Below are 24,032 nucleotides of genomic sequence, written 5' to 3'. Positions count from 1 at the left end.
CCAAAGAAAAACAATTTAAGGAGCCAAAGGGTTAAAAGACTGGAAAAACATCTTTTAAAATATTTACAGTCATTATCTCTGGCTTGTAACGCTGAGAATGCTTTTTGCTTCTTTCTACTTTTTTTTAGAAGTTTTATAATCAGAAAATGCAGCCATAAAAGTTTGTTATTATTTTTGTTGTTGTTTCTATTGTTATTATTTTTTAAAGTATCAGGCAAAACGGTTTGGGTCCTCCCCACTAAGCCTATAAAACTAGCATTAAGTCTTCATGACTTTTTTTGTGTGTGTGTTCCCATACCCTCTCCAACCCATGCAAATCTCTTTACCATCTTGCATAATCACAGACTAATCCAACTTTCCATGAACTCAGATTTAAATGAGTTTAAATGAGTTTTGTCACTAGACTCTGGTGGAAAACCAATGTTTTCCAGGATCCAGATAGCTATAGGCTTAAATAATCATTTGGTCCTCAGTGTCCAGAATAAGCACACAGTAGGTGTTCAACAAATGTCTGTTTGTGGGTGGAAGGGATAAAGGCTAAAATGTATTCATTCTTCCACTTAATAAACCAGGGCCTGGGAAAATTAATTAATTTCTCCAAGACTTGCTTTTCTCATCTATAAAATGAGATAATAACACTTTTCTGGCTGGGTCGGTTTTGAGGAGTAATTTAAACTACACATAGTCTCTAATTCCCTTTTTTGCCTTTATTTACAAAGCACCCTACTGCATTTAAAAATCAATTCCCCAAATTCATACACCTTAAAGAAAAACCCATAAAGGAATCTAAAGGCCCATTATTGGGCCTATTCAAGTATAAAGCAATATTTTTTGGCTTCTTGGTAATGCGATGGGCTTCCAGATCTGGGTCCAGTGTGTTGATTCAGACTTCTGGGTACCAACCATGGTCTCTGTACATTCATCTATTTTAATCCTGTGTAATGAAGCCTTAAAACTATATTCCTATATCAAACATCTACTGGGCATTATTCTCTCTTCCTTCTGTACCCTCTCCTATGATGCTTTTGAAGAGAATTCTAAGACTTCCTCTATCCATCCTTTTCTCTCCCTGTTTAGACTTCTACCTGTTGGGTTCATAGAGCGTCTGCATCTCAAAAGAGCATCTCCCCAGGGTTAGATTTCCAAATTCCCTCTCTTTTACCCCTGTGGGTTCTCTGTTTAGAAACCTTTGTATCTCCCCACTGAACAGACTCATGATTTTTTTTATTTGATTTTTCAAGAACTTTGGATTTCATTTCTCCTCAGTAGAATGGATGTTTTTACACAAAGCCAAATGAGAATTTAAAACATCTGCATCTCTGGTGTGAAGGAGCATCAAGCTCTTGCTTTTTGCTAAGTAAAATATTACATAATTAGTAATAAATAGCACATTGTCCTGTTACTTTTGGGACTCGGCCCAGGGATATGAACACATCAAGTTTAGCATGCCTTTACAGGCTATCTTTCGAACAAAATAGTACTTGGGATGCATTTCTATGGGATACTGTTTCAGATAAACATTTAAAGAAAGACCTTCCCTCATTTTCTTTTTTCTCAGGGCAACAGTATTAGGCAGTTCGCTGTGATACCACTTTACAGAGGAGATGCAATGGCTTTGGGATGGTTCTTGTAGTGATCACTACTGGTGCCCCATCCAGGTCTCCTTGTATCCTTTTACCAACTCAACTTCTACCTGTGTGCTTTGCTGCTGAGAGCTGGCACCTGCCACCTTCACAGGACTGCCCCTTGGGCATGGGCACCATCTTGCCCATATGAAGAGCTAAAAAAATGCCTAGATTTTTGTTCCCTCATGCTCACTCCAGGGTTGGCTGTAGCCAGTGACTGATGGGTGTGGAAATACAAAAGCCCAACTCCTGTTTCTCGAGGTGTAATTTACACTTCCCAGCACCCCACAGGATCAGGCTGAGTCTGGGAGTTCAGCTGAAATCACTCGTGCTTGGTTTTTTCCTCTTTCCTATTTTGCTTCTGCAATTCCCTTACTGGTTGATCCTGAGAGTACTTCCTTTAATAAATCATTTGGACCCAAATGTGGCTCAGGGTCTGGTTTGAGGGAGAAACTAAGCTAAGACAACTCTGCTGTTTTCTTATCCCTGAGTACCAGAGCCCCTCATGCCTCCCTAGGGCGACACTCCTGGGAGGTGATGAGACCCGAGAGAGGTTGTTATCTCAGCCCTGGGCATAGGGCCCTGTTTGCCTTTCAGCACTCCTGGGAGATCTTGGTGAGGATGACTGCAACTAGAAAGGCTGCATCTCATCAGAGGGTCTCCAATCTCATCAGAGGTTCTCCAGCCTCCACAGATATTCTCAGATTCCAGCATCCCACCCCCACCCCCACCAGCAGGGCTGTTTTGACCTGAAGGGATCAGGTGCTCTAAGACAATGGACTTCCCTATGCTAAACAGTGTAGACGCAGAATCCACCATCCAAGGATTCTCCCTGCTGATTTGGTGCTGTCTTTGGAAAGCCAGGGACCTTTTTACAACCCTGGAGTATAGAACATCTCACGGGACTGAATTATGGATCTTTGATTTGAATTTAAGTTGATTTAAAGCAAATAAAGTTTTATCTTTTTCTCCCCCTGATTGGTACACAAAGATTCATACCCAATATAAAGTAGCTAATATGACCAGGTCCAGAAGGTCTATAAGAAGTGGACACAATGATGAAGATGTCAGGGAGTATGTCAGGATAATGTAGAGACATTTTAAGGAAAAGTAGCTTTTTGGTGCACACAAATAATACCACTTTTTTGTGCCCTCTTGTCAGATCAACTATATTGACTATAACAAAAGGAAGTTCACACTCTTCATCCCTAATTTAGGGAGTAGACCCACTTTCCCATTCCCCCAAATAATCACAAAACTCAGGAAGCAGTTCCAGCTGTGGCAAGAAAACAGACCTCTTGCTCCATTATATTGCTCTCTACCAGTATATCCCTGTTCACAAACTATCTTCTTATGAATGAGTCTAGAATTTCACTATGATATACCAGACTTCAAGAATATTTGTCTTTTCCTTTGGTCTTAAGTTCAAATTTGGAGACAACATCTAGAAAAAGCCCCTAAGAACCAAAGAATCCAATCACCGCTTTGCCTTTTGGAAGCCCTGTAAGTCTCTCTGTAGAGAAAGACTGGTGAAGTGCTGTTGGCTGCCCATTTCGTTGATTAATTTTCTTGCACCACCTAGTGTTCTCCGTCGCTTGTTCTTGTCCCACTTCTAAATTGTTTTACTTTAATTATCATTTATACCCTGCTTGCTTTCAGGAATGGTTTGATGTGATTTACAAAACTGCACCTAAAAAAAGCATACTTTTTTCCTCTAATTTTATATTAATGATATATTTAGGGTAGCCAGAGAGCCACCTGAGCAAAAAACTAAGAGGACTACTCTGTCTCTTCAACAGGAGCTGGGTCTCAGAGCCGTAAGATTATCTTGAGAGTTCCAGCAAGGGAAAAAGATCCAAAGTCAACAATATTCATTACCCCATTATCTAGCTGGCAGTGTGAGGTGGGGTGTTAGTCTCAATTCTTAACATACTCATGGTATCCACCCATTCTCACTCGTCAAAAAGTCAAGGGAATAATTTGTGACAGAATTAAGGTTCTGTTTGGGAAAGGCATTAACTTTCTCATTGGGACTTCCTTCATTCTGGAAACCCAACTTAATCTGAGACCAACACCCAGAGACAACCATTGGACAGGCTCGCATCTCTTCCTCACTTCTTCCTATTCAGCTAATATCTGAGTCTGGTGCCTCTGGACCCAATATCTTTTACTTCCACAAAGGTCTTCCCCAACCAGGAATAATGATACCAACTCGTGATATAACCCCCCACTGAAAACCCTTTTTATCCCTGTCCAGCCAATGGAACCCTGCCGCCCTGATGTTTTCCAGCCTTCCAAAGTTGTGAATGAGACTATCCATGTGAAATTATACTTGGACTGCACACACTGCTATTTGTTCATCTGGCAGCAATTTGAAGGCTGAGGCTTACAATTAGCTATTTGATCTTAATCAGTATTGTCCTTGGCTTTGGGTACACTGTGTCTTTTGGATACCACTTTTCTGGTATTTGGATGGCCTATTTCATTAGACAGCTGAAACTCCCTGTGCCTAAGAGATGGGTCAGCTTCAAAAAATCCTCAGAAAGTTCTGGTCTTTTTGTGGGGGTGGGATGAATTGGGAGATTGGGATTGACGTATATACACTACTATGTATAAAATAGATTGCTGATGAGAACCTACTGTATAGCACAGGGAACTCTACTCAATGCTCTGAGGGTGACCTAAATGGGAAGGAAATCCAAAAAGAGGGGATATGTGTATACGTACAGCTGATTCACTTTGCCGTACAGCAAAAAGTAACACAACATTGTAAAGCAACTATACTCCAATAAAAATTAATTGGAAAAAACAAAACAAAAAAATGAACCTCACACATCCTTATTTGGTAGAGCTGATGAGCAACCTACGTAACTATAGAAACTTAGCCATCTTCTACCTAGGCGATGTGCTCGGTAAGTCCTCTTAGGGCTCCCACAAATCTCAGAAGGTTTCTGAGTCACCTCCTGGGGTGGGGACTGGGGGTGGGGTGGGGTAATAACACTAAACTACCAGGGGAAATGTCCCCCATGGCATTCATGGTCAACTTTTCAAATATAAAATACATCCCAATGAAAATGGCCCAAACAAGGCAATACTATTCTGTTTAGCCTTGGGGATGAAGATAATGACCTTGCGGAGGAGTCCTGAGCTTCTGAGAACATGTGAGTCCTAAGAGATCCTGCCAACTTAGTAATTCTCACCACCATCACCATTACCAAAGGCCTTTCTAGAAAAAGTTGTCGCTGGGAAATGTACAGCATGACCACTCTCCTCTGCACCAGAAAAAGGCTAAGATTGGAATTGTTTTACAGTTCTGCCTAATGAAGGGGGAAAATATACCAAAGAGCCCTGCCTTATCTCCTCAGTGCCTGGTACCTAACAGACACTCAAAAATGTCTGGCTGGATGAATCTGCAAAGTGGGGAGGATAATAGTTCCTACCCCAGGGGGATGTTGTGACAATGAAATGAGACAGTGTCACATAAAGCACAGAGCTTGACCTATATTGAGAATCGTGAGAATAACTACTGTTGTAATTCTTAATACTTGGATACCAATAAGGATGTCTTGTGTTTTGCAGAGAGGAAGTTTTCACCTTCTGAAGCAGGGTGAGGGACAGGTAGTGAACAACCCACAAGGCACAAGGCAGGAGGCTTTAAGGAAAAGTGGGAACTCTGTAGCCTTTGTCAAGGGGCTGGAGTCAGTCTCAGGGTCTGTGACAGCAGGGATGTTTGTTTCCATCAGAAGTTAATTCTGCTTTGCTCTCAAGTTCTTCTACTCTTTGCATCTTCCCCCCACTTCCCTGCATGGGCATACAGTCCATCCCAGCTCTAATGGGTTACCTCTTAACCCAAAACCAAAATAAAATCCACCCCCTGCATTAAGTCCTGCCTCAGTGACCTCGTCTGCCAAAGCAAAAGCCAAGGGGGCCCCAACAAGGAGCAGGCAAGTGGAAGCAAATTCTTAGTAAAACAATGGTGGACGTGGCCCATTCCACACTCATGGGCACTCCACCCCAAACTCTTGGAGACAGTCAGGCTGGAGAGTTGTTTAGGAGGCCTGATCTGTCCTCCTATTATTTGGCTGGAATGCCATCCATAACTAAAACAATTACTGACTAGCAAAATGCATCCCTTATATACCAACCCCAATCATCTTACTCTGAATGAGAAGAGGCAATGCCTTGGTTAAGAGGCCACAGGCGCATGGAGCCCAGCAGAGTTAACACTGAAATGTCACTGGGTCTATGTAGACTCAGATTTACCAACAAGGAATGATCCAAATGAAAAGGAAACTTTTCCCCTAAATTATAAAAGCAAACAAACAAATCCCTTGATAACCATACAAGGGCAGCTTCTACTGTGTTCAGTGACCTCTTTGGCTTTCCAGATCTAAATCCAAATGAGACAGCATCCCTCTAAACATGCTAAGAAGGATGGCAGAGATTCATCTCCATGTTAGGGAGGGAGAGGAGATGGGGGGCTCAGGTATAGGGGATGTGTAAGAAGTAAGCAGTCCACTAGCTAATCGTCTTTCCGAGCTCCTCCAGTATCTGAAGGCTCTGGGTTACCAAGTGCTGGTGGGTAACAACTACGGATTCCCTGGGACTGTTTTCCATGGGGTTATCCCTATACCCCTCATACCCTCTCAGGCCAGACTGTGTATTCTCTTCTCTACCCTGTTAGTCTAATAAAATATGTAAGGGATGCTCTAGAGCTTTGGTTTCCTGCATAACCACAGGGGACTGACATACAGCCCACCCCATGTTAAATGAGTGACTATTAAAAAGTCCCATGAGAAAAAAAGGAGGCTGACTAGATAACATGATGCTTGGGGCAACCTGCTCTGGAGTTTCCCAATCCAGTTCCCCCTGACATTATTCCACTTATCACCTCTAACAGCCCCTTCCTGGCTGTTCTGGCTACAAAGACTCCCCATCCATCATGGCAACGTGCATGTCTTCTCCTGGGGTCCAGGGTTCCTTTATGACAATGGCACTGGCAGTATCTACTTGTCCTTTAAAACCCGATCTTTCTTGCCTGGATACTGGTGTAATGGTAGCAATACTTAGCGTCTGGCAATGATTCAGGAGGAAGAGTTCACAGAGAAAACTTAGAAAGTCTTGTGAGAATTTTCTTAAACCCTAGGACTCTAAGAAAGGTTTGTCATGATCATCTAGTTTGTAGAAACTAGTGCTGTTACCCTAACCCCTTGTCTAGAGAATCCCTGCTTTCTGCCAAAGTTTTAAATGGCCACATGGGGCCAAAAGTAGTAATAAGAATAACCGCTTCTATTATTTAATATAATAACATCAATATCAATATATAAGTGCCTTATATGGATCACCTTGTTCCATCCCTGCCATCACCCCTAAGAAGAATTAGATAATATTTTCCTGGAATTTATAAGTGGCAAAACTGAGGCTCATAGGAGATGAATGACTTGCTCGACATTTACTGGGCTGGTAAATTGCAGGCTTAGAACCAAACCAAAGTCTTTCTGACCAGAGTCCAAGCTCTTCACCCAGAGTTGCATCATCTCACTGTGAACAAAGGTGCACCTGTCTTCCACATGTTAAGGATGAAATAGGCCTTTAGAACTGTAAAAAAGCCAGTAAAATAGTTCCATTTTTACCATACCTCCCCTAAGAGATCTTACAAGAATTTGCATTAATTCCACCAAACCTGAGGCACATTATTTATCTGTGATGGGAGAGGCGATTGTGACCCACTAGGGGTCTCAGTACATCCTCACTGCATCAGTGTTAATGTCTCCTTGAAAACCCCAAAGTTCCCAATCACTTATCCTGATGAGAAACACGGGTTGGCCCTTTGAAGCTGAAGTATAAAGTGTGCCTCTCATCCTGGGCTCTTTTCTTCCCAGTCCTTGGGACAGGCTAGTGGGAAACCTTCTGATGCTCCAAAACCCCAGAGACACCATTTTTCTTTAATTGGTGGAAGCCGATTCGTGTTGTTCAAAGGCGCATCAGAGCCCGCAGTATGAGCATTGTGCCCCAAGATTTAGCCCGTTTCATCACCCTTCATTAGGATGCAGGGGGGAGACCCGGCACCGTCAACTGGGCCAGATGAACAAAGGCAACATGGAAACTGGAGCGGGGCAATGAATCCCTCGCTCTCCACTTTTTCAAAACAAGATTCCGACCATTTACTCAAGAACTTATTTTGTCCTCGTGTTCCATACAAAGAAACAGGAAATTTCAGAGGGAAAAAAAGGGGCCCCAGTTTCTTACATGGTGGCCCAGGGAGGTTGGGGTAATGGAGGGTGCTGGCAGGAGGTTAGCTTGGCCCCAAAGCCGAGGAGGGGCCACTCCCCTCTTTTTGTTCTCAGAGGAGGTCACCTGGGAGCAGGGGAAGGTTCTTGCTCCTTGGAAAACAATTTGAGGAGAAGGCTGGGGTAGCCGTCCTTGAAGATTGTCCTCGGGGCTCTTGCACCCTCTCTCTAACTGAACAGGGCAAACCTGTGTTGACAGTATCTTATTCTTCATCTACTACAACACAAAATCTGAACGAGACATCTCCCCTCAGACCCACAGAATTCCTTCGAAAATAAATCCATTTCCAGCTTGACAAGAATAGACCCTGGCTTCTGACCTGCAAGTTCTGATTCTTATTTTGAGGACTGGCATTTAAAATGGTTCATCTTGTAATCTGGTAAAACCTTTTGGTGGCCATTTTGACAACAGCTCTCCAAAGTTTAAATAGATGTACCCTTTGGACTAACAGTTCAACATCTAGGAATGTATCTTACAAAAATACCTCTACATGTGAGCAAAGAAACATATGTTAGGCTCTTCATTGCAGTTTTCTTCATAATAGTAAAAATATTAAACATGATATCAAGTCCATCTTAAGGGGTGGAGTGATTATATGATTGTATAGACACCCATACAATGGAGTCCTCAGCAGTCATTTTTTTTCCCCCATGAGGGAGACCAACAAGGAATGACCTGGAAAAAATATCTATGATATGAGCACGGAAAATAAAAAGTTGAAAAATTGTATGTATACTTTAATCCACTTTTGTTTAAAACAGGGTTTCTCGACCTTGGCACTACTGACCGTTGGGCCAGGTAACTCTTTGTGGGGGAGGCCGTCCTGTGTATCGCAGGATGCAGCACCCCTGGCCTCTACCCACCAAATGTCAGTTGCACTCTCCCCCCTTGCTATGATGACAACCAATAAAGTTTCCAGTTTGCCAAAAGTCCACTAGGGGTGGGAGCAGGGGACAAAATCTCCCCCAGTTGAAAACATATAGACAACCTAGGTTTGCATGTCATAGAAAAAAGTCTGGAAGGATACTCACCTAGTTGTTAACAGTGGTTCCCCTGGGAACCGGGATTGGTCAGGGAAAACAACGTTCTCTTTTTATTTTATACACCTCTGTACTGTTTGATTATTTTTACAAGTATATATTTCTTCTGTAGTTTAGTGGAAAATCTATTTCTATTCCACTCCCACTCATCGACATATACATACACAAAGAAAATAAAGAGAACAGCTCATATCAAGAGACAGTCAATCGGGACTCTCTAGAAAAGAGAGACAGGTGGGCTTTACCTGGGAAGGGAAGCCCTCTGGGAGGACCTGATAATGAGACAGGATGGTAACCACAGCTCATCAGTCCATCATCTGGAGTCTCATCAAGCCAGGTGGTGAGAATGGTGTCAGAAAGATGGTGAACAACGTGGGAAATGAGGAATTCTGGCCTCTGGTTTTGAATTGGACCGAGATCGGTGTCTTGCACCCTGTACTTCAAATCCTTCATTTGCTTAAAGGATCATCTACCTTTCCACAAAACCTTTAGGAGAGCAGTGCATTAAAGCAGCAACTATGAAGTGGTTTCCCCTCATCAGATTTGGTACTACATGAACAAAAGATGGAATTCTCATTAATATTGGCTTTGGTGCTTTTAAAGCCATTTTTTGTAAAACATATGCCTAGTCCAATTTGGACAATTTAGAATTTGAAGAATCCCAGAATGCTTCAGTTTCTTATTAATTTTGAAAGAATTTCCTCCAGGGAGGTTTGTTCGGTTTTTTGATATACTCATGAGAAAAACAATAAAGTAAAGCTTTTTTTTTTTTTCTTTTTTTCTTTTCTAGATGATAGACTGCTCTGGGAAAATGGTTAACATTTGTTCAGAAATTACAAGGTAAACTGCCACAGCCAATTGTGATCATTCCCTCACTGAGTTAGTTGGAATTCATGCTGAATTTCCTAAAAGGAAAAACAGACCTAAATCTTACAGAAAATAATCAAACATTTGATCCCCTACATTGATGCCAGCAAATGGCATATCAGATATCCACCACCAATATCTTCACCCAGTCACAACTATAGGGTACTAAGGGAATCACGGTTTTTGAACAACATTTTGTAAAGTAGCTAGGAAGAATTCTCTTGTCCATCTATGCAGATGTTTTGAGACTGAAAGTGATTTGAGACCAAAAGTGATTTGAGACAGGTTTTGAACCAAGCTATGAATCAGTTCATAATGACATATTTTACATTCTTTTTCGTCATGGTTAATTGTTTTGTTTTGGTTTGGTTTTTTGCTGGATAGAATAACAATGATGAGAAATCCTTTTGTGGCTCAAAAGCTACTCATAAATATTTTACTCACAACTTTTGGACCAATTTCCTTCCCCCCCTCCACCCCCCGCCACCATGATTTGACCCAGCTTCTTAAAGGCATTTTGACTAATTTGGTGATGTTTTACTTCGCTCCAATTTTACCTTTGTTTATCAAAGCTCTAATATCGTACAGTTAGTTCACCAAAAATTTAAGCCTTCCTTTTTTGTTCCCCCTCTGAATCTAAAAGGTAGAGCTCAGGATTTGCCATTGTCAAGACTCCAGAATCACTCTATATACAAATTCTTGAAACAAAGGGAAAGCAACATTTCTCTTCTCCACCTTGCACACAACCCCCAGTGAACTTAAACGAGGCAGGAACCACAAAGCAGAACATCATTTTCTAAGAATCCGGCATAATCACACTCAGGTCAGCTGTGCCACCCCAAAGCAAGGAGTGCGTTGAGTAGAATGAAATGCACACTCAAGGACACACTGCCGAAACTGGCTTCTGTCTACATTGTTTGCAAGGCAAGTTCATGAAATTAATTGAAAAAATGCATGGACTTTATAGAATGCTGTCAGACCAGGCCCCTTATATATAGGATGACCCCAAAGTTACCTGTGCACGCTAGTTAGAAGTGATGGTAGCAAACACTGCTGGCGCTCTGTCCTGGGATGCCCTTTACCTTCTCTCCCCCGCCCAGTCTATACTGTTTTACTTCCAATGGCCTGTACCTACCAACTCTTCCACTGCTCAAGGGTTATTGGAACCACTCTGGCACACGCATAGAAACTTAAGCATGTCCTGCTCGCCCAAGGCAGCCCTTAGCCAATCACCGATTGCAGTTGGGATATGAAAGCCCAGCTGCCTTGCATTAAAGCCAGGACACAGTCTGAGATGTACTTCACATTCCAGATTCCATTGCCTGTTAACACTAAGGCTGGGATTTTGCCTGAAATCATGACTCTGCTTGGCTTCCTTCCCTTCTGGCCCAGCTTCCCCACTCCCTTACCAGCTTCTCCTGGGGGCATGTCCACACACATTGGCATGTCAGGATTTGCTTCAGGGGAACCCTGCCTAGGTCATTAGCTGCCCTCCTTGGCTTTCCCCAAATTTTGATTCCTCTTGTTCTTCCAAACGTCTCATTCCGTGCTGATAGCTGCAGTTTGTGGCACCTGTTTTAAGTCTCAAACTTCTGTTAGGACACACACAGGGTCTTGGTTACCAGAGACCCTTGATAGGTGATTTCTAGTCATAGCCTTTAAGTTCCTCTCTGCCAATGGCACAGTCCTGGGTACTGCACCACTGGGCTGGATGTCACCTGATGCTGCCGTAGGCAGTGGTCAGCATTTGTACCCTTCCCCAGGGCAATGGATTTGCCCTATCAGATACATGTTCTAGTTTCTCTCCTCTGGCAAAAGTTTGAGTCTAATATCAGAGAAGAGCCATGATCTGCCTTTCAAGAACATGAATTAGAAACTTCTACCTGCTTCTCAGTGAGTTATTTCTTTGTGTTTGTTTCTTCTTATTTCTGCTGTTTGGTTGAACCAGGGTTAGTGAGAGCTACTGTAACTGATCAAGACGCTATGGACCCTTCCAGGGTCAGGCCCCTCCCCCGTACCCTCCGCTGTAGCTCCTCTCTGAAGTACCTAGATAATAGTATCCGGTGCACATTTCCTGAGTTGTTTTACAGATGCTAAAACCACCACCAAGTGGAAGAAATTAACTACTTGATGATCATGGGCATGTAGCCCCCAGACCTACTGGCACCTAAGGACTGATAATGTTAATCCCTCTGACACCACTCTGTTACCTCACCATCAACTGATCAGAGAATTGTGCGCGAGCTGATCACATACCCTGTGACCCCCACCTCCTTCACCTGGCCTTTAAAAATGCTTTGCTGAATCCCACTACTGGGCATATACCCAGAGAAAACGGTAATTCAAAACGACACATGCACCCCAATGTTCATTGCAGCACTATTTACAATAGCCAGGTCATGGAAGCAACCTAAATGCCCATCAACAGATGAATGGATAAAGAAGTTGTGGTACATATATACAATGGAATATTACTCAGCCATAAAAAGGAATGAAATTGAGTCATTTGTTGAGACGTGGAAGGATCTAGAGACTGTCATACATAGTGAAGTAAGTCAGAAAGAGAAAAGCAAATATCGTATATTAACGCATGTATGTGGAACCTAGAAAAATGGTACAGATGAATCGGGTTGCAGGGCAGAAGTTGAGACACAGATGTAGAGAACAAACGTATGGACACCAAGGGGGAAAACTGCGGTGGGGTGGGGATGGTGGTGTGCTGAATTGGGCGATTGGGATTGACATGTATACAGTGATGTGTATAAAATTGATGACTGATTTAAAAAAAATGCTTTGCTGAAACCCTTTGGGGAGTTCCTGCTTTTCCTAGCCCTAGCTGTCCTGGACTCCTTGAAGGTTGCCCTACAATAAATGCTGCACTTTCCTTCACCACAACCCGGCGTCAGTAGATTGGCTTCACTGCACGTGGGCGAGCAGACCCAAGTTTGGTTTGGTAATACTATTATGGTTCTGCTTCTGACTTCTGTCTGCAAGAATTGGAGAGTGTGGGTGACTCAGTGGGACAGCCAGGATACAGCTCAGGCAGGAGGTGGGACTTGAGTGGTGACAGCAGAAGGGGAGCCGTCCTAGAGAACAATGTATGGAATTCCATAGCTGGCATGACTCCAAAATTTGGATCATGGGATGGAGAGGGAGTTCACAGACTCTGGGCCCCAGGTGGGTGTGTGATGGTGGCTTTCTACAGCTGACACTTTCTCACCGTGTTTGAGCTCGGAATATTATTCAAGGCCACTGAAGACGTATCTTTTTGAGAGGTATTTGCAGCAGTTGAGAACAAAACTGGGTGGTTCCAGACATCCTGACTCAAAGGTAGCCCAGCCCTCTTGAGATCCACTCAGTGGGAAAGCCCACCTTATCCACCATCTTAGAGGGACCATGGTAGACAGCAGGGAACAACACCCCTGGCAAGCTCCCCAAACCCTCTCCACGCCAGCCCCACGTGACACCTTAACTCCCACTCCGGAGGCAAACTCACGATTTTCACAGTGTTGCCCGGTGTAGCCTGCCAGGCAGGCACACTTGTAAGATCCGGTGTCGTCAAGAAGGCAAGTGCCATCGTGGAAACAAGGCGACGAGGAACATGCTGTAAGAGAAAAGGCAATTTCTCTCAGTGCCCCTGTGCAGTGAGTCAGTTTCTTCACGCCTCCAGTCTTTCACTTGTTTTTTAGTCTTCCTGCAATTTTTTAACTCCTTTTATTGATAACATGTTACCATTGTTTGAGGTTGCCTAAAACAGCTGCTCGTTAATCAAATGTTCCTGATGTTATTTGATGTTTTCCAAGGCCCCAGAAGTATGCTCCAGACAGTTAGAGTCTGAGACAACACACAGGCGCACCACACAATTAAAGCAGAGGCATGCTTCACCCCCTCCTGTAGGGGCTCCGTGGGAGACAGCAGCCTTGGGTACTAGATCATCTTTTTTTTTCAAGGAAGCTCAGTATCCGGGATACTGGGGGAAAGGAACCGGAAGATGATCTTCATGACACTGGTGAAAGTGTACTCAAGAATTTTCAAACACGCATTCTGTAAACAGTAGTCCCTTGAGATACTGAGAGTTATGATCTCAGATATGGTGGGGAAATGCTACTGGTGTTAAATGATAATTAACCAGATTCTCTACTGCAGAACTTCTCCGAACATTCCACATTCTAAGGGGCATTGTGAATTTCTAAGAATGCACATAACGTTCCACCTTTCACAGGCTTCTCTGACCTGAGAGACTGCATTTTACAGAGTGTCCTGGGGACTATTTTTCTACAGAGAACACTTTGGGAAACACCAGTCTGCTTGTTACCCACCAATTCCACATTCTTTTACCCTGGTGTAGAAATATATCACTCGGCCAAGTTCAGCAAACCCAAATTGAGTGCTTGCTCTGTGTAAGGCAGGAGGGATACAAAGATGAACAGGAGGGCCCGCTCACCAGATCAGAGCCTTTCCAAGAAGAGTAAGCAGTGACCATAAACTAAAGCATGATTCAGTTAGTGTCAGAAAAGAGAGAAAGTGCTAGAAGACATTCAAAAAAAGGTAAAGCCACAGCCCATCGGAAGAAGGGAAAAGGCTTAACAGGGGAGGAGAAATCTGATAGGGCCTCGAAGGGTGGGACTTGATGAGCAGGAGTTGGGAGGTGGCTTTAGTCAGAGGGAATAACTTGAGCACAGGCGGGACACTTCGGGTGTTTGAGGAAAGGGAAGAGCTCTGTCTGACTGTTTGACAATGGAGACCAGAGTTTCCAGAGTTCTGCAGGGGAGGTTGAAGAAGAGACCCTCCTAACTCTCCCCTCAGTCGCAGGGTCACACGCTGGCGAGCCACTGCTGCCCCCAACCGCTGACTGCCATAAACACCCCCCGATGTATCTCAGCCTCAGCTGGTAGGGCGTCACTGAGGGGCAAGGATTCGGCCACAGGCCGACCACACCACAGCAGCAAAGCTTCTAGAACTCCCAGGCTCTGAGCAGCTGCAGAGGAGACAGACATCCCGGAAGGAGGCAGTCGCACAGGAGCAACTGCTGAGAGCTCCTGTGGGACCATTCTCCGCGGGAGGAGGCTGGGGAGGGTGGCTTGTCTGCCGGTCTTGCTGAAAGGACAGGGCTGATGCCGCTACTGCCCGCCTCCCTTCCTGAGACTTCTGTATCGCACCTTCCAGAAGGAAGCTATAATGGTCAATCGCAATTTTTAAAATTCAGTATTAAAAAAATAGAACTTCCAGCTCGAGTTTATTTTGTAAAACCTGATGGAATCCAATCTCTGAGGACTGAGCACTTCGTTCATTCTGGCCAAATCCTACTTCCTAATGGGAACAGGACAGGAGGTGAAGTCAGACTCAGAGTTACTCATAAAGTAAGTGGCATTTCCTATGTAGTTTAAGACTTTGAACACCTATTTGAAAGATGACAAAGGGAGGCTCAGGGCATGCCTGGGGCAAGGCGGCTATTGAGGGCTTCCTCTGTACCAGACACTGGGCTAAGCTCTTCATCTGTTCTGTCTTCCAGCACCTCCTTAATGGAGCAGGATCTAGGGTTATGCCCTTATTCACTGATTAGGAACATGAGGCCCAGAGAAGTAGAACTTGTCCAAGCCACACGGCTTAATCTGCTAGGGACCAAAGCTAATGCTCTTAACCATGAGAGCCCCTAATAGAAGCTCTAGAGCCAAACTGTACAGATTCCTGGTTCCATCCCCAGAGCTGTGCAACCACAGACAAATTACCTGGTCTCTCTGTGCTGCAGCATCTAAACAGGGGAGTTAATAATTCTTAGCTCTGGTCCTAGTGAGCGTTTCTGAAATATCCCTTGCCATCTCTCTCTACCTTCTTAATGTGCAGGTTGCTTCGGAGAACCCAGCACGCTGGGTTTTAACAAGGCTGGGCAGGGAGAAGGGGGGTACACAGAAAGGAATGTTTGTGTGGAGCACAGCCATAAAATGCGACATTTGTCTCCCTGGCCTTTACCTGTGATCTCCTCAAAGATGGCATGGAAGCCGTCAAAGTTCTTGGAGCCATCTGAGTGGAAGAGGACGTGGAGCGAGGGGCCTGTGCTTCGGATGGGAGCTGGCCTCTCATTGCCACAGAAACGCCTGATGATCTGACTGTCGCTGCTGTCCCCGTCACGGACCTCAACATAGTCATACTGGCACATGTAGTCAAACTCCAGGCTTAACATGACAACCCTGTGGGTGGAGAGGGTGACAGCAGGAAACAGGTGGGCCCCGGGTAGTCCTTACACCCCTGGGCAAGTTCAAGGCCAGAGGATAAACAGGTCTCTTGAAGACTGATGCCATTGGCCTGATGTGATAGGACAATGGTCCTGGAGGACTTGAGGTCAGATACGTTTCTTTTAACATGTGTAGGTAGGTATTCTGTGTGCAGGTGTGTGTACGCGCGTGCCCAGGTGAGGGGGGTGCCACAGTCCATTCAGAGAATCTCTGCACACGCTGGCTCCTCTTCCAGGAGCACTTCTCCCCCCAGGCTGCGTGGCTGGTTCTTTCCTATCCTCGGGTCTCAGCTTAAATATTCTCTCCTCAAAGAGGCTTCCCTGACATCTCTTTCTAAAGGAGATCCATTGTTTTCTTCATAATGCGTAGATACATTTTAATTTTTCATATTTATCTCCTTGACTTTGTGTGTGTGCATGCCTGTCTCCTCCCCTTGACTGCAAATTCCTCGAGGGTAGAGTGTGACATCTGTCTTATTCCACCACTGTTTGCTTAGTGCCTAATGCAGAGCATGGCATATAGAGACAATAAACAAATATTGCTGAATAGCTGACAGAATGGATACTCTATCATAATTTTACAATTGGAGAGTGGAAAAGAGTATGTTGTCTTGCAAGACCAAGTAAAGGAAAAAACTCTGCACACTCTTCTCTCTGATGGAAGGATCAGAAGATAATTATTCTCTTGGTAACAATTCTTGCCCCAAAGAGTAGAAAAAGTAGCACCATATCAAAATTTCAGAATTGAAAGAGATCTGATGTATCTGTGATTACCTTAAAGGGGTCTTGGGTTTGCAAATACTGGGGTGCAGCAGATCAAAAAAGCAGAAGGTAACCTTAAGCTCCCATTTCCAAGAGATAAGAAAAGAGGCAGTCACATCCCAGGGCAAGAGAGGAAAAGACATTTTGTAGAAGATTCCCAAGGGAATGCCTAAGTATCAAGTTCACAAAATGTACATCTGTATCTTGTCCCTCACATTTTGGAGAAGTTGGGAATAGACAGAAGAGCTCAGAACTTTGACCTGAGAAGTTGGGACCTGTGCTATTTCTACCACCTTGGGTAAAAACTTCAAGTGCCAGAGTTAGAGAACAATCAGGATATTCTAAATGCACTTAAAGGTCTTACTAAAAAAGAAACCCAATCACTGAGTATGCCTAGTGTTTTTCAAAAATTTTTATCACAAAATCTTTTGCTAGGGAGTGTAAGTCTTATTAATCATACTTTGTGAAACATGCTGTAGCATGTAAGGATCTGACTTCTTATCCAGATGCCACCACCAGCTCACTGTGGGCCTTGAGCAATCACTTCCTTCTCTGGGCTTTGGTATCTTACTCTAAAAAGGGTAGGAGGGGGGACAAGGCCACCACCCGACAGAGATCACAGCTTTTTCTGAAACTGAAACATGAGGCATTGCAACTTGTATTTACATTCATTCATTTGTTCACTTATTCAACACATTTGTGGCAGGTCTGCAGTGTGTCAGACGCTGTTCTAGGTGCTGAAAGTACCGCAGTGTCCCAAGTGGACACAGTGCCTGCCCTCATGGAGTTCTGATCTGGGGGACAGACAATAAGCAAGGAAACCAGAAAACAAAGGAATTCCAGAGAATGTTGAGTCCTAAGAAGAAAATAAACCAGGTAAGAGCACAGAGAGTGACTGGGAGGGTAAGCTTTCTACACACATGGTCAAGGAAGACTTCTCTGCAGACGTGACATCTGGGCAAACACTTAAGTGATGAAATGGAGCCAGCCATGTGAAGGTCATGGGGAAGAGCGGTCCAGGCAGGGGAATCTGGAAGCGCAAAGGCCTTAAGGTAGTCATGAGCATATCCGAGGAACTGAAAGAAGTCAGGGATGCTGCAAAGTGGTGTGTACAGGGGAGAGTGGTACGAACTGAGATCAGAGAGGGCAGCAGGAGACATCCTGTATGGTGAGGAGTTCAGATTTTATTCCAAGCCTGTGAGGAAGCCACTGGAAGGTTTCAACAACACGACAATTATTTTACTGAGGATTTTAAAGGATCACTCCAGTCACCCTGAAGAGAGGAAATGGCAGAGCTAGCAAGAGTGGACGCAGGGAAGCCAGTCAGGAGGCCACGAGAGAATCCAGGTGAGACATGGTGGTGGTTTAAAGTAGAATGTTGGGGCTTCCCTGGTGGCGCAGTGGTTGAGAATCTGCCTGCCAATGCAGGGGACACGGGTTCAAGCTCTGGTCTGGGAAGATCCCACATGCCGCGGAGCAACTGGGCCCGTGAGCCACAATTGCTGAGCCTGCGCGTCTGGAGCCTGTGCTCCGCAACAAGAGAGGCCGCGATAGTGAGAGGCCCGTGCACCGCGATGAAGAGTGGCCCCCGCTCGCCGCAACTAGAGAAAGCCCTCGCACATAAACGAAGACCCAACACAGCCAAAATAAATAAATAAATGAATAAACTTATAAAAAAAAAAAGTAGAATGTTGGCAATAGAGACAGTGTGGATGGACCTGAGATTATTTTACAAGTAAGGAAGTAGATTTTGTGATGACCCGGCTGTGGTAGGTGATGGAAAAGGGGGCATCAGGGATGACTGCCAGCTTTTGGGCTGAACACTAGGCTTCAGAGTATTTACGTCCTTATTAGTATCCCTGGCCAGCAGGCCCAGGTTTGACTGGCAGGAAAGAAATCTACATATTTCCAATCCTTCCTAGGGCCCTTTCCCAGGCAGGTGATGTGCTTCTCAATCCTTCCACCATTTTGGATATTTGTTTGGCGGGGTTGGGGGGAGGGGATTTATTTTGTATCCTGTATCTCAGAGAAGCTCTTTAGAGGCCCCTGAGGGGACCCACTGGTCCTGGTCCCTGAGCTGCTGAAAAATTAACATGTGGCATTTAACACCTGCCCTTATCATCCTGCCAGACCCCGCCTGGAGCCCATTCAGCAGAACCCTGTGGCCTCTCACTTGCTCCTTGAATTAACCTTCCTCCAGGAAAGTCCACTTAACAAACCTTACTCCTAACCCCAGGACCCCAGGGAGCAAGAAGACCAGCTACTAAAGGGCAGCTTTGATGAGGAGGATTGAGAAGGGGACCTGATTTGCTGCATCCTTCCAAAGCGGGTATCGTGTTGCCCCTCCTGAAGGACAGAGCACCATCGAGGAGCCAGCTGGCATGTGGTAACCTCCAGGTGCATTGATCCACCCAGAAAATACCTACTGAAAGCCTGTGCCCTAGAAGATTAGAGATTTCCATCACCGCCAACCTCCCACTGGTTAGAAAAGGGAAGAGCTAGGTGGACAATGTCGCTAGATGTCCCAGGGGTGAGTGGGCCACTCTGCTTCCCTAGAGAGGAAGAGCAGAGGTGCTTGCCAGGGGAGAGAAGATACCCTGGCGGCAGGGAGCAGTTCTTCCAACTTTATTTATGCAACAAGAGTCCACCAAGCACCTGTGGTGTGTACCGGGTCCTGTTTCAGGCAACTGGATGCAGCAGTGAGGAGTTCTCACAAAACAGGATGCACTCGTGTTATTTATCTATAGTTACAATAAACCTGGATCTATACTTTGGACTATGGCATCAATTAGTCACATTTGTGAGGACCCCAAAGCTCCATAAGAAGAATCAGCTTATCTTCCATGCATGTGAAACAATCAGTTTATTGGTTGCAGGGGTGGTGGTTGTCTTCTGAGGACAGCAATGAAAGGAGATGTGATGAGCATAAACCCCAACCTAGAGTGCAAATTCCTTAAAGGTTAGACCTGTCCTTATTTCTTCCCTTCCCTCCCATAGCGTCTAGTCCAGTACTGAGTGAACAGGAAGACTTGGTCAAGATCTGGGGGTTGGGGGATAGATTGCTCTCGGTGTTCTGCTGTGCTGGTATTAGCCTTGGGTCACCATCACCTGAGTCTCACTGTCCTCAGGCAGTGAATGACAAACATCTAGTTGACCGTAGCTTTACCCAGGCCTTATCCCACAAAATCACTGAGAGGTAAAGGAAAAGATTGTAATACACATTTTCTGCTTTTAAAAATGAAGTTCTGATAATTAGCCCTTGGTCACTAGGATCCAGGACCTTTGGTCCTGTTACTGTGTTCCCTTATAACCTCAGACTCCCTAATTCTGACCCCAGCCCCTTACCTTAGCTGGATGACAAACCCAGGTTTGGCGTGAATGGTCCATTCGCAGTGAGCATTCAGGGGGTAGGTCTCCAGCAAAATCTGACCCTTCGGGACTCGTAGAACCTGGCCACATCCTAAGAAGAGAAGATTGGGGCATGGAAATTGGAGTCAACAAGAAAGAGATGGTAAAAGGTCTCAAAGCCGCTGAGCTCATCCCACACCCTTGAGAACAGAATGTAGAAGGATATTTCTATTTCTCAAGCACCTGGCAATGTGCTAGGCAATTGGCAGTGAATTGTTAATTCATTTAATCCACCCAGCAGCTTGAGAAGAGAAGTAGTATCATTCCAGTTTTCCAGATGGAAAAATGGATAACCAGAGATTAAATAAATAACTTGTCTAGCTACTAAGTGACAAAGCAGAGATTTAAACCTGTGTCTGAATGTAAAGTCCAAGCCACTCTCTCACCTGCCTCTCCAAGACTGCCACATGCCAGCCTGCTGCTGCCACCTTACCAGGCTCAGAAAGCAGGCCCTCCCCGCAGCTCTACATGGGACACTGTGGCCTTTGTCCGGAGTCTAAATCTGCATAAGACCCTTTGGTCTGTGTTCCCTGCACATTCTCTACCCCACAAATATAACCCCAAAGCAACTCCTTCCTGACACCCCTCCATCCATTTAGAAAATGTATGTATTAATTTGTTCTATGAGCAACTATGTGATCGACACCTCTCTAATGCACGACACCTGCAGGGGGACAACACCTGCAGGAACTCCAACCATTTGGACTGGGTTAGTGGTTTTCAATTTTTTTCAACCTCCCAAGCCCTTTTTTTTTCAGACAAACTCTTATGAAGACCACCAATTTAATTTTTAAAAATGGATCCAAGAGGGGCTCCTGGTTGAAGCAGAAGCTGGGGCCCCAAGCCCTCCCTCTCACTATCACCTTGGTCTCCTGAGTTACCTCCAAGGAATCCCCAAGATTTGAAAACCACGGCACAGAGTCTCCATTAAATTATATCATATCTTCTAGTGTTAAGCAGAGATGTGTAAGATGCACCTTAGTTTTACAAAAGAGCTTGGGGGAAATGTCTTGAATTGGTGTTACAGAAAAAAAAGTTACCTGGGTCATGTAAATAAACTATATTTTCTACCAGAGTTGGCAAACTATGATCCATGGGCCAAATCTGGCTTCCTGCCTGTTTTTTAAATAAAGTTTTATTGGCACAGAGCCACACCCATTTTTAATGCATTGTCTAAGGTCAGTTTCCAGCTATAAGGACAGAGTTGAGTAGTTGCAAAAAGAGACAGTAGAATCCACAGAAATGAAAATATTTACCATCTGCCCCTTTACAGAAAAAGTGTATTTAACTCTGTTCTACACAGAACCCAGTTTGACCTCATAAATTCTGGACATGTGGTTATCTTCAATAACCTCCCCCAAATAAATTCTCATTGCTCAAAAGAAAAATATGAACATCAGTGGAGGGTGCCTCACGGCAGGATGTTAGTAATATTTCTACAGTGTTAGGAATACAGCCCAAACTCTGCTTCTGACAAGCTGTGAGGTCTGAAGCTTGTGACTTTTGCAAAACTGACTGCTAGGCGGCATGAGTCATCTCATCGTTAGGATGTTTATTGCTGCTGCCCGGCTCCACATGGGAAACATCTTCCACCACTTTCCACGTGGGGCTTTTGTCTGGGCCAGGCCTCCCTTCTCTCTCTCTGCAGTTCCAACCTCCTCGCATCCATCCTTGTCTCCCAACTTTCCATTCTCCGCATAGCAGCCAAAGCCACCCTTTAAATAAATAAATTAGATCACATTACTCTCTTGACTCGACCCTCCAAAGGCTGGCCACCGTGCCTCACCCTCCCAAAGCACCCGCGGCCCTGCCTCACGGACCGCCCAGCCCTGCCCTCTGCCTGGCTTCTACCACCACCCATCTGCTCCTCATGCAGCTCCAGCCACACGGCCTCCTTTCTGTCCCAGCTCCAAGCCTTGCACCCACTGCTCCCTTAACCTACAAGGTTCATCTTCTTCCACATCTCCTTCCTTTGGGAATTAAGCTCAACAGCTGCTTCTTCAAAGAGGACTTCCTGGGCCACCCAGCTAAAATGGACCTTCACGTTTCTACAGTCACTGCCTTTTACTCGATTTTGTTTTCTTCATAACACTCATCACTATCTGAAATTATCGAGCTTATTTGCTTACTCCCTTTGGTAGAGCTGGGACTTCTCTAGCTTGTACACCTAGAACGGAAACTGGCATATAACAGGAGCTCAATAAAGAGCTGTTGAATGAATGAATGATGACATTGTGACAGGCCAGGGACTGGCTAAAAGACTTACACAAATTCTCTTGTTTAATCCTCACAAGAAACCTGGGAGAATGATATTCATCTCCCCAGTCCCCAGACAGGAACACTAAGGATGGGAGAAGTTAGGTGACTTCCCCACAGCTGGATGGCCAGGAAGTCGGAAGACTGCAGACGACTGTTCTAACTGCAGAGCAGTGGTTATGACAGGACTTCAGAGTCCCGCTGTCATCGGTTTGAGTCTCAGCCTTAGCGTCACGGGCTGCGTGGCCTTGGGCAAGTTTCTTCATCTCGCAGAACCTCAGCAGACCTGAGCCAAATGGGAGTAAAACTAGCACCTACTACATACATTTTGTGAGACTTGAATCGGATTACTCACATGGAAAGCAGTTAGCAGAAAACTCAGCAAATGTTAGCTGCTGCTAGTTGGTGGCAGAGCAGGGATTTGAACTTGGATCTGTCTCGTACCAAGGCTGGGTCTCTGCTAGTGCATTAAACTGTCGTAGGGTTTCCTGACCCAGCCTTCCCCCACTCCGTTTTGAAGCAGCAGGATTCTTCCACCACCACCCGTCCCCCAAATACATTGAATCTCTGCCCCAGCCCCCAACTTTCGGAAGTGCACGTGCTTTCTTCCTGCATACCTCACACTCCTCATCGCCCCCATCCGCCCATCTGCTGCCCGGCTACGGAAGTGATACATTGGGTGTGAGAGACAAAAAAAGAAACCTTCCTGCACAGTCTCCGCCCCTCTGCGACTGGCAGCCTCCCAACCACAAGGTGTTAAATCCCAGCTCCACAGCAAACCTCCTGCAGGGACCCCAAGTCAGAATCAGCAGCAGATGCCGCCAGCCTGCTTCTGGTTTCTTCCCTGGAATCACACAGCAGTGTCACTGCCCTCCCACCCCTCAGGTCCACGGGGAGCTGGTGCCCCTCCCCAGGCAAGTCTTCTTGGCAAGACCACGCGGTCTTTGGCCAGCCCCAGGGTCTCATGCGGCCTCCGGAGGGCCAGGAGCCCCACCCACCCCGGGGGGCTGGCCCCCGGCCACGTGAGATGCAAGACCACTTGTTCCTGGGGCCCAGGGGCCGTCCTTCAGAAGCAGCCAGGATTCCCAGCTACGTGTGACGCCTCGGTCCTTCATGATGTTTTCCTTCTCACTCCAGAGGGGAGGGCAGAGTCGGTCCCAAGAGCGGGGACAAGTTCCAAGCAGCCAGAGACAAAGAGGCCACTTCTCAGAAATGTGCTCTGGGGGGAGGGTATTGGGCACTGGGAAAAGGAGAAGGAGCTCTGCTCCCTCCTCACACCAAGCGGCTCCCACCTCCATGTGGGCGTCCAAGTCCGAGGGCCCAGGCGCAGGGCAGACTCACTGCACCCTCTGTCTAGGACAGAACACTGAACTCAGGTGAGTGTCCCCGCCAAGCAAGTACGGCTGGCCAACCAAGCAGGTGGTCCTGAGTCTGAAAGACCAGAGAGGCAATGGCCCAGACGAAGTGCTCTGATTCCCCGACCATGTCTTGCTGCAGGGGAAGAGGGTGTGTGTATGTGTGCGTGTGTGTGTGTGCACGTGCATGTGTGTG

General features: G+C 45.5%; 1 protein-coding gene across 5 annotated transcripts in view; it reads right to left on the bottom strand.

The window, feature by feature from the left end:
- Positions 1 to 24,032, bottom strand: part of PAMR1 (peptidase domain containing associated with muscle regeneration 1) — a 164,715-nt gene that overhangs the window by 12,090 nt on the left and 128,593 nt on the right. For all 5 annotated transcript variants that reach the window (XM_082343739.1, XM_082343740.1, XM_082343738.1 and 2 more), the window contains 3 exons: positions 20,163 to 20,277; positions 15,794 to 16,011; positions 13,320 to 13,427 (listed from right to left, as the gene is read on the bottom strand). In XM_082343739.1, coding sequence (XP_082199865.1) covers positions 13,320 to 13,427; positions 15,794 to 16,011; positions 20,163 to 20,277 — 441 coding nt within the window. The remainder of the gene's footprint in view (positions 1 to 13,319; positions 13,428 to 15,793; positions 16,012 to 20,162; positions 20,278 to 24,032) is intronic.

The sequence above is a fragment of the Balaenoptera borealis genome (genome assembly GCF_965194805.1).
Source record: "Balaenoptera borealis genome assembly, chromosome: 11".
NCBI classification, from domain to species: Eukaryota; Metazoa; Chordata; class Mammalia; order Artiodactyla; family Balaenopteridae; genus Balaenoptera; species Balaenoptera borealis.
The sequence above is the reverse complement of the archived record's forward strand: the minus strand, read 5'-3'. Positions and strand labels throughout refer to the sequence as shown.